Genomic DNA, 11,937 nt, shown 5'->3' with positions numbered 1-11,937 from the left:
ACCGCATACTTCCCTACTGTATGGGAAAAGGAGTAGGCGAGCGAAAAAGTACGAATCCAAAAGAGTAGGCGAGAATTACCTGGGTGACGTACTAATTATCGTGAGATTCGGACTTAAGTGCGTTCGAATATGCCTACTTTCCTAGCGCTTTTGCACCCCCTGCTGGTGAGGTCGACTAACAGCAGATGGAGAGTATGCTCGGCAATCTACTGCTTTTCCTGCAGTTCCTGGACGTCAATGTTGAATTTACTGTCGAATTTGAACCACTGAATTTGTGGAAGCGAATTTGCAAAGCGAAATAAAATGGACCGAAAATTGCCTGTTGAATATTATTGGTTGTATTTTTAAACAGTTTGAATATTTTGGAAGTGAAATATGAAAGGTGAATATGGATTATTGAATTTTTAATAATAAAAAGGTGTTTGAAATGTTTTTAATTGAAATATTCACAGCTTAAATATTCAACCATGTTGAATTTCAGCCCATAAAAATGCAAGCCCTAAAAATACAATGCATTAAAATGCAAGCATGGTAATGCCTATGTTTTTTCAAGTAGCCTAGTGCAATTCAACAGGCTTTTTATTTCAAAAACATTTGACATTATTTTACTTCCATAGTTTAGCCCACTACACCACAAAGGTAGTAAAGCTCTAACAAATATTTGCTTGTAATTGTAAACCTATAAAATTACATTTGGCAAGAAATGGAATGCTGACAACATGAATTGTAAAACATTTTAATCTTCTTAAATGTTTTAAAGGTAGTCGTGCTCGTGGAGAGCAGGCACAGGGATGTTTGGAGCAGACACAGCGGCAGCCAGATTGTCCCGCACATGTTCTCCCACTCTTGCTTCAAGGTTGTGGGGATCAGGGAGGCCGTCATCAAGGTCTTCCTCATCCTCTGGCTCAACGATGTCCCCATTGACTAGAGCGAGATTGAGAAGGCAGGGCTCACCTCCAAGGCCTTGAAGAAAATACAGCGCCTGCGTGTCTTCAGCATCCCAAAAGCTCTCTCCACAATGTTGCGGGCACGGGAGTGCTTGCTGTTGAAACGAGCCTTCACAGGGTTCTGCACCGGCTCTCTGTACGGGGTGATGAGGCAGATGGGGGCACTCAGGCAAGGATAGCCTCCATCCCTGAGGATGCACTTGCCTGCAGGAGGATAAAGGCTGCCAGCGTACACAGGGCTGTTCCTCAGCACCCTGGCATCGTGCACAGACCCAGGATATCCCACAAAGACATCAAGGAACTTCCCCCGGTGATCAGTGATGGCCTGGAGTTGAATGGAGTGAAACAGCTTCCTGTTGAAGTAACAGTGGGAGTTATTTGCTGGAGGTTTGATACGGATATGACAGCCGTCTATTGCACCAACTGCTCTGCTGAAAGCTGCTGACCCAGACAGCTGTGCGAATCCTGCTCCCACTGCCTCCAGGTCATCTCCGGTCGGAAAGCAAATCACCCTCCTCAAAATTCCCATGATGGCCTTGCTCACTCTGTGCACAATGTCATGCACAGAGGTCTTTGGGATGTCGAAGGCCTGCGACACCACCCTGTAAGATGCTGCATGGGCCAACCAGTGCAGGAACACAAGCACCTCAATCTCCCGTTCCCATCCATGGTCCGATTCTAGTCTGACTGCAGCAATCAGGGACATGATGGAGGGCAGAGACAGGCGAAGGTGGGCACGGTGGTCAGCCGCTTCATCAAAATAGAGATGATTTCTTTTATTCATTCATTTACTTTTTTATTAATGTTTCATATTGTTGTCAGTAAATAAAATATATTCATTTCATGAATTCATGCATTAATCATTGCTTGAATAAAATTGTATGTATTCACATCAGCTGCATTTGTCTAGTGTGTATTCATGCACAGCTATGTCAAATGACAATACAACAGTTTGCTTGTTTTACCAAAATATATCATTTTCATTAAGAAAATGTTATATAATTAAGTGTTAGTCAGCATTTGTCATTATTATTGTGCATAAGTGTTGGGGTGGGCTAGTAATGCAATTCATTCTGGGGTAATCTTAATTTTGTAAGTAGTAATACTTGCTTTGTTTGAGTATAAAATCATCAGTCCTCTCCAAAGGCGAGATCTCCTTTCTGCACACATTCGTCTAACTATTGCAGACATGCATTTCAGACACTGATGAAAACCGTTCTAGTTAGGTTGTACTGATGCAGTCAAATGTCAGTGCACCTGTTGCTCATAACTTTTAAATTGTTGCGCTTGTGATAACGTCATAGGTCGTCAATGATAACGTCAATATGGCGGATGATGTCCGGATCGCATCCATACTCAACGAGATTTGGCTATAAAGTACCTACTATTTTAGCGCTTATTGAAATTAAGTACCTACTCATTGAGTATGCGGTTTCGAACGCAGCCAAAATGTACTTCTCCTGGAATTTTGGTTGTAGTTCCACCAGAGTTCCACTGGGGGCGATCGCCCATGAGTGCAAAATGAATGTCTATGGGGCTAGACGGCTAAATGTGTCTCTTTCACCCGATTGCCGTTGAGAAATCTCAGATTTGATTGGAGGTTTTGCAAGTTCAACATGGGTTATAGGTCGAAAGTTGAATGAACAAGTACTTATGTCCTTTCGATTTTTTACAGGTTGAAAAAACCGTACATAGTTCTTAAGAAACTTGTTGTTCTTACTGTTATCAATGAGTTCAAGAGATTTTACAATAAACAACAAAAGTGACGCATTCTTTAAATTATTTGCACAAGTTGTAAAAGCCGCTTCCGGGTCCGGGAACATCCTCATCATCAGTGACGACAGTATTTCGCAAACTCACGGAACAGCGAGGGAAAGAACATGAGGTAAATACTGTGAGGAAACATCCGATCACGAGGCTGTGACTCAAGCGAACTCAACAAGCAAGTTACGAAATCTTACATAATGTATACGTTTCTTATTTAATTTAATTTAAATGCATTTCTTATTTAATCTTCAATATGAAGGTTTATGTGCTCGGATTATTTGATTAAACAATAGTTCTGAACAAGACATAGTTCTGGTTTGTATAGCCTATGATTATTGACGTCCATCCCATCCGTTACTGGAGAGAGTATTTTTACAATGAGCTTTGGTTAAGAAAGAAAAAGTGTACGAGAGAGCAGAGCACAACCTAACACTTTTGGACTTTCTCAGTTTGTGTAAATCCATTTGGGGTTCAGTGAATTTATTTTTTCCCACATTAATTTCCCACATGTCTAGTTGTTTCATTAATACAGTGTACACTTATTTCTTTACATACCCTGCCAAAAAATAAACCTACAACAAACACTCCGCAAAACACAGTTATACAGCATAGTTCACAACTTAATAATTAATAATTTCTCAACATTGACTCTCAGTCTTTATTCACCCTTTTCTCATGGGTTTCAATAGAATGAATAAAAGTATAGAATAAAATAGCATAGTTCCATGTACAATAGTTACAATACAACATGTCCCATCTGCACAACTGGGATTTAAACCTGGCTAGTGTCTTCTGCTGGTTAGATCAGCATTAAATAACTATCTCATCTGTTAAATAACAGCTAGCCTATATTAATATCAGATTTGTCTCATTTTAAATAAGCACAAAAAAACAGAGATGAAAAATTAACGCAAGTGAGAAATTGACTTTTGCTATGGTTAAATAAATGTGCAGTGATATCTTGCAAAGATTTTTGTAATTTTGGTGCTATTTTATCTCTATAAAGTGTTGATATAGCAACTAGTAAATACACTTAGTTTCGTGCGTGGAAAGTTTTAAACCATGTGTGTTACGACTAGCCCTGCGTTAGTGTGTACCCCGCTCGGGCCTTCCATATGCACTGCAAAGTCCCATAGATGTTAAAGGCTCTTCATGGAACCATCAATGCCAATAAACAACCTATTTTAAATTATTTTCTTAAATATTTTATTTTAAAAAATTACATATTGTAACAACCTAGGAATACAAAGAAAACCAAATAATACAACGATAACAAGCCTAACAAAACAACGAAACAAAAACAAAGCATAATCACAGATTCAATGGATTCAAATACAGTGAGAACAATAATAATACACTATTCAGACTGGAAATCCACGAAGGGCTGCCGTACAGTCTGGAATTGGCGATGAGATTTGGACACGTATCCTCTCCAGTTGTTTGACGTGAAACAATTCACACAACCAAGCTTTAAAACATGGAGAGTCTGAAGATTTCCAGTTTAAAAGTATAATTTTTTTCGCAAGAGTCATAACCATGAGAGGTCGTTGCTGAGATTTTGGAAGAGTGATTAATGTCTTAAGTGATTAATGATTAACTGCAAGACCATGGTATGCTTAACCTACTTTTGGAGAGCAAAAAAAAAAATCAAATATGGCAGTCCAAAAATTAAACAATTTGGGACAAAACCAAAACATACGTGACAAAGAGCCCTTCTGTGTTTTGCATCTGTCAGACTGGAGAATTGTATATTTTACTCAATTTAGTTTTGGAACAATACAGTCTATGTACCACTTTAAACTCAATCAACATGTGCCTCATATTTATTGAGCAGTCTTGAATCTTCTTGAGATTTTCATTCCAGGTTTCATAGGACACTCCTTCATTAAAGGCCTTAGCCCAGGCTTCTTTTATATAATTTGTGTTCACAGGCAGTTGGAAAGCATTAACACAGCGTGAAACCAAATGTCTAGAGCTTGGATTTACCAAAAAAACATTGTTCAAATGTATTAGTCTTTGGTTTGTCAATAAATCATGGAATAACCATTCGAACATAATGTCTCATTTGTAGAAACCGAAAAAAGTCGCAACCTGGGAGATTAAATGCAGATTGCAATTAATTAAAAGATGCAAATGTACCATCTATATAAAGATTCCTAAAAGACATCAGGCCTTTTGCTTTTCCATTCAATAAAACGTCGGTCTAGCTGAGAGGGTTATACGTGATTATTGCTATGGGTGTAAGGACAGAGACGTCAGGCGACTTAAAATGTTTACTAATTTGATTTAATATTCATATTGAATTTTTAATGATTAAATTGGTCCCAATTAGTTTTGATGAGGGAGACACTTTGGAAAAAAGTAAAACTGGGAGACAAGATGTTGTTAGAGACAATTTCTCTATCCTAAGCCATAGAGGATCAGCCACTGAGAAAGTTTCACCAGGAATACCCTTCTGCCAATAAGATAAAGCCCTGGCGTTTGCTGCCCAATAGAAAAATGTGAACACTGGGAGCTCTAGGCCTCCCATCTGGGTGGGTTTCTGTACGTTTTTGTTATTCGGGAAATTTTGAAAAAGGCAGAGGAATTTTGGTAAAGTGAACATTTGAATTGCATTAATTTTGCCAATCATAGATAGCGGAAGGAGCCTCCACCGGCCTCTGTGTTATCTTTTAATTTGTCAATCCTATCTTAAAAATGTTATTTAAATATTTGCTTAGGGATTTTTGGAACCACAATGCCAAGGTATGTAAAGGGGTCTTTGACTGTTTTGAAAGGCAAGGGACCAGTCTAGCAAGTGACATAAACTCGCTTTTGGACCAGTTAAAGGGGTGGTATAATGCCCTTTTCACAAGATGTCAAATAAGTCTCTGATGTCCCCAGAGTGTGTGTGAGAGTTTTAGCTCAAAATACCCCACAGATAATTTTATATAGCATGTTAAAGTTGTCACTTTTTGAGGGTTAGCAAAAACGCACCGTTTTGTGTCTGTCCCTTTAAATGCAAATGAGCTGCTGCTCCCGCAGAAGTGTTCTCTGTACAGAAAAGAAGATGTCAACATTTTTGTGGGATTGAAAAAGTGAGTGTGCCACCTAGAGGACGACCTTACTGTCCAACCAACAATAATATTATATTATATACAAAATATACATTGGTGAGCATTCTGGGAGTGTGGAAACCTGAATGTAGTGACTTACTAATTATTTGATGCTTTTAAAAAAAAAAGCTCAACAATGTGCAAATGTCTTTCTTCCAGGAGTTCCGAATTACCGCCCACCTGAAGTCTTGACAGAGCCTCGATTCCACGCCGTCCCAGCAAATGTCTGGTCTCTAGGAGTGTTGCTGTACCAGATGGTGAACGGATGTTCTCCTTTTCACAATAGAACGGAAATCACACGAGCCAAAGTTACATTTCTCAAACCCAACTTATCCAAAAGTGAGTGAATAATATTGATAACATTGATAAACACACACATAAAGCAAAGGCTTTGTACAGAAACAGTTAAAGGTGAAGTGTGTAAGATGTTTTATATATAGCTGTTTTATTTGGTCATTTATTCCACTCGCTGCCACTAGTGTCGCGGAAACGACATACTTCACTTTTAAACTAAAGATAAGGAATATTTTACAGTATATTAATCATGTTTTAGATGCTGTTTTCAAAAATGCCAGGTCACATGCTCATGACTAACCAGCTCTCTCCTTATTGTACAGAATGCAGGGATCTGATTAGCCAGTGTCTAGCCAGGGATCCGACTAAACGCCCGACGTTAGAGCAGATGTTACAACATAAATGGATTAGTAATGGTCTACAGTAGATTGGAGAAGTTCAGGAGATTCACACCATCAGTTTCAGGTGTGAGGAAGTGTAACAGGCAGAGAAGGATTATTATCTTTTGTCTTAAATTCTGGATTATTTGTAGTGAGATTTTCAAATGTGTGTTCATTGTAATGTTCTTGTTATAGTCAAGTCACCTTCATTTATATAGCGCTTGATACTATACAGATTGTTTAAAGCGGCTTCACTGTAGTAAACAGGAGAATAACAGAATCAGTGAACCAAGCAGAATTCAATTCTGTTCTAGCTCTAAAAAATCATTCATGAGTTGACTTGTTCATATCATCTTTGTATTGGATAGGAAATCACAGCTCACAGGCGGCTGCTCTGCGCGGGTGTGTCCGACTACCACGTACCCGGCCGTCAGCGGAGTTTTCTGCACCACGGACTAGTTCACCGGTTAGCAACCTACAATACTCTGACAAGAGGTTTGTGTTTAAAAACTCTGGCCAACCAGCTTCTCATCAGCCATTGTCTTTCTCCATCCGAACTATTATTTTTCACCGGTGGGTAACTGATGTTAAAGCAAATGACTCTGATGAAAATGAAAATAAGTCTAAATACGTTTTAAGTGCATCAAGACTTTTAATAACTATTCTCCTGTTTATTGGAAATGTTGAGCTAAATCCCGGGCCTGACTCAAATACTTTTGACAACTTTAGGCATATTGCATTTGTGGGGACTATATGCACTTGCAAACTATAGCAGATTTCTTACCGCTGTACCGCAACCACAGCGTATGTTTTTACCGATAACTCACGAATATTTTCCCCATTCTAGATTTCCAACCCCAATTATCTTTACTCCCCCATTTTTTCCGATCTTACCCTCTGAAGTATCTTCTTCTAGTCCTTTAGTCAAAACAGTTAAAGTACAAAGAAGAAGACCTCATCCAAGAAAAAGTCCAACTAATTTAAGTCAACTCGGTAGCACCAGAGGCTTTAAGATTTGCCATTTAAACACCCGAAGCCTTGTTCCCAAACTAGACGAATTTAAAATCTTGCTTGCGCAGTCGAAAGCACATGTAATGGCAATCTCTGAATCATGGTTAACTCCTAATATTCCGGATTCTTTTATGAATTGTATGGTAAAGACCGCATTAGCAAGACCGGCGGCGGAGTGGCCTTCTATATGAGTCGGAAATATGCACACTTAATATCAAAGTTTGAAACCGAAACATTAAAACTGATCGTACATTTTACACCTCAACATGCAATTACCATTATTGTCACCTACAAACCCCCTAATGTCAGTGAAAGTTCTTATCTATCTCAGCTTTCTGACATAATTAAATCTGTTACATCAAAGGAGCTTGTAATTCTGGGCGATATCAACCTTGACTGGAATGATAGCTCATCAAAATCTTTAAAAGCTATTGTAATGAAACTCGGACTGTATCAATTAATTAAGGATCCAACAAGAATTGGCAAAACACGCAGCTCCATTTTCACATTTAGCTCCTAAACTCTGGAATGGCCTTCCTGATATTGTTCGAGGCTCAGACTCGCTGTCCCAGTTTAAAACTAGATTAAAGCCAAGCATTCACATAATACTTACTTACCGTTTATTCTACAGCTGAAGAGACGACTCGACGCCTGGGAAGAGACGACGCTACGCCTGGGAAGAGACGACGCCACGCCTGGGAAGAGACGACTCGACGCCTGGGAAGAGACGACTCGACGCCTGGGAAGAGACGACGCAACGCCTGGGAAGAGACGACGCGACGCCTGGGAAGAGACGACTCGACGCCTGGGAAGAGACGACTCGACGCCTGGGAAGAGACGACTCGACGCCTGGGAAGAGACGACGCGACGCCTGGGAAGAGACGACTCAACGCCTGGGAAGAGACGACTCGACGCCTGGGAAGAGACGACGCGACGCCTGGGAAGAGACGACGCGACGCCTGGGAAGAGACGACTCAACGCCTGGGAAGAGACGACTCGACGCCTGGGAAGAGACGACGCGACGCCTGGGAAGAGACGACTCAACGCCTGGGAAGAGACGACGCGACGCCTGGGAAGAGACGACTCAACGCCTGGGAAGAGACGACTCGACGCCTGGGAAGAGACGACTCAACGCCTGGGAAGAGACGACGCGACGCCTGGGAAGAGACGACTCGACGCCTGTATTTTTCTATGTACATTTCTGAAATGTAACCAATCTTTGTATCAGACTTTCTGTCTTTCCTACTAACTGGAAAACAGCACAAATTACTCCAACTTTAAATCTGATGATCACACCCTTGTTTCTGTCATGAATTTGAGGATGAACCCAAGCGCAGACATGATGCTTGACACACAGTTTATTTATGGTAGTGATGTTACATATGACACTGAAGCTTCGATGCGCATATCACACAAGCGACACAATTTGTAGTGAAGCCCCGTATCGGGGCGTGTATCGGTTTACTAGAGTCACGTGATCGATGACAAACGAAGCCTCACTTTCTCTCCAGTCACGTGCGCGTTTCGCTTTGGGTTCGAACTCCAGATCTTATTTAACGAGTCATTGTTGCCTCAGTCTGGTCGATGTGTTTGTGAGGAGAGTGCTGTACTTTGAAAGTTAATCAATATATTACATTTAAATAACCAACATATATTTTTCACTACTTAGGCTATTATTTTTTGTTGTTTTTGTGTCTTTTTGTTTTTATAAAATCTTTTCACTTTTTGGTGATTTTAGGTAATTTGGTGTTGGTATTGGGGTTTAAGGTGGGATTAGGGGGGAAGGGATAGGGTGTTGGTGTTTGGTGAAGGGTTTGTATTTAGAGCAATGGCAACAGCCAAAAATAATAAATATAATTAAAAACTTTATCACCTTTCTGTCATTCCTACAGTTAAGCACTATCAGTAACAAGTGTCATAAGCGCATTTAATAACAGATGATCCTATCAGACAATGTCCTTATTTTGTGTGTGTGGAGAGAAAGAGAGAGAGAAAGACAGAGGCCTACATTAAATCTTGTTGAATCATATAAGCTTATATTATATTTTATTGTCACACTTTAATGGGAAAATTAATTTATTTAATGAACAAATCAAACACAAACATGTAAGGCTTTTATTTGTACACATAACGTTGAAACTATGGAGTGTGTTGTGGTTGCTTCATCTGCAAGAGCTTCTAACACAGGCTTCTGGCTGCTTTATTTTAAATAACCACCAGATGGCGCTGTTCTCGACCAGGTCTCGACACTCTCGAAGCTTTGAATCTTTGAATCTTTTCCCGGAACAGTCAGGAGAAAGCCTCAGTGATTCATGAGGCTTCATTTCCCCATCCCTACTTGACACACAGTTTATTTATGGACAAAAAACAGGGAAAACAAAACCCACAAGGGGGCAACACATGGACAGGACAAGGAGTGACTAAACTTAAACTAACACTTGGCAGATGACGATAAACCAACAGAAAATACAGACTCAGCACTTTCTCGAGACAATACTCTTGAAAGGATACTCACAGGGTAAGATAATGAACCGGCACAGGACAGCAAACACAAGGGGATTAAATAGGGAGACTAATGATAACATAACAGGTGACACAGGTAAAGCAATAATGACAAAACGAGGATAACAAGGGGGCGGGGTTAAGTAACGAGACAACACAAGCACATGGCCCAAACAAAAGACCATGTGCTTGCACACAAAACACGGGTCTGTCATGATCCTGCCTCAAGACTAGAGAAAATCAAGGACACGAGGGCAGAATCATGACAGTTTCAAATTACAGACCTATTGCAATACTTCCAGCAATGTCTAAGTTGCTGGAAAAAGTCTTGCATAACCAGCTAAGGTTTTACCTTGAAACTAATAACTGGCTCAGTGACTGTCAACACGGTTTTCGTGCTAAGAGATCAACCATGACGGCGTTATTACTTTTCACTGAACAATTACGTGACGCTCTTAACAAAGGTCACATTACTGGAGCTATTTTTATTGATTTCCGTAAAGCCTTCGACACAGTGAACCACCAGATCTTGCTAAACAAACTTCACTCATTTGAACTGTCTCCATCTGTGATAGAAAGACCTACAACTACCTTGGTGTGCAACTTGATTCACACCTTACATATCGGGAACACATTTTTAAATGAACAAAAAAGTTAAAACTCTATGTGTTTAACAAGATTAGATCATATCTTTCCTTTTCGGTCTCTGAAACCTCCCTACATGCCATTGTGTTCTCAACAATGTCCTACTGTCTTCCAATCTGGTCGCTAACCACTAAAGACATTACTGAACCAATAGCACGACTATACTACCGAGCACTTAAGATCCACAGTAACCTTCCAAAGTGGTCTCATCATTGCAGTCGCTCACACGCAAAAATGCTTTGACTTACCAGAACTATGTAAACAGTCGTGCTATTGCATTTTATTTTCAGATTCAAAATAGCTCTTCACCAGCACTTACAGTTCTTCTGCCAACACACAATGTGAGACCACTACGTTTCACTAGGTCAGTCTCACAGGCACTCATTCCAGTTCCCCCATACAAAAACAACTACGGTCAGAAATCCTTTTTCTATATTTATGCTAAAATTTGGAATGACATTCCCGATCACATTCGAACATTATCATCCATCACATATTTCAAAAAGTCATATAAACTGTTTCTTCTCGATAGTCATACTTGCACACACTAATTGTTCATGTATTGTTTTTTCGTATTTAATGTTTTATTTGTTTGTATCTGTCTAGTCAATAATAATGTCCTGTATAAATGTGCTGAAACTGTGATCATTGTTTTATGTTGCTGCAGAACAGGAACCTGCTGTAAACCAGTTTTTAAACTGAGTCGGGCCCGTTTATTGTAAAATTCTAGTAAATTGCGGTAATCGTCAACTATGCAGATGTGGAAATAATGCGTAACTGGGTAATGGGTTCCTACACTCATGACAGCCTAAGTGTTTAGAGAGTAGTTCTGCTTACCGCCGGCTCTACACTTTCTCTTCTCTTTCAGGCGTTTTTCTAAAGTTTCTCATCCACACTGAAACGTCCGAAAACGCCTGAAAACGCCAGTGTGGACGGAGAGCGTTATTAAACGAAAACGCCGTTTTCAAATGTATCCGGATTAATGTAGACGTAGCCAAAGACACACTGAACAAAGACAGGACTGTCAGAGGAAACACCAGGCCTGACAGTGCGACAGTGAGTCTCTCTCCCCCATACAGGGAGACTTGGACCTTATTGAAATGTGTAGGAAAGCGGCTGCTAAACTCTCTATCGACTGGCCATCACAACAGAAGGACCAGGGAGTCTGCCGTCACACACTTCCCCAACCAAGCAGCTGATTCCAGCTCTCCCAGCATGCATTGCAGAGATCACAGTTTTTGGGACAAGCCTTTCTCTCATAGAGTGCCTGTTAAAGGTTCTCTAGCCTGGATGTGC

General features: G+C 40.3%; 1 protein-coding gene across 1 annotated transcript; it reads right to left on the bottom strand.

The window, feature by feature from the left end:
- Positions 1 to 622: 622 nt before the first annotated feature.
- On the bottom strand, positions 623 to 2,446 carry LOC309479467 (putative nuclease HARBI1). The gene is made up of 2 exons (XM_082143644.1): positions 2,365 to 2,446; positions 623 to 1,697 (listed from the first exon to the last, which is right to left on the bottom strand). The coding sequence occupies exons 1-2, from the start codon at positions 2,366 to 2,368 to the stop codon at positions 925 to 927; spliced, it is 777 nt and encodes a 258-aa protein (XP_081999770.1). The 5' UTR covers positions 2,369 to 2,446; the 3' UTR covers positions 623 to 924.
- Between the last annotated feature and the right edge of the window lie 9,491 nt (positions 2,447 to 11,937).

Source organism: Leuciscus leuciscus, assembly GCF_965113295.1.
Source record: "Leuciscus leuciscus genome assembly, chromosome: 17".
Lineage (NCBI taxonomy): Eukaryota > Metazoa > Chordata > Actinopteri > Cypriniformes > Leuciscidae > Leuciscus > Leuciscus leuciscus.
Note: the sequence above shows the minus strand (reverse complement) of the source record. Positions and strands in the feature narration are given on the sequence as shown.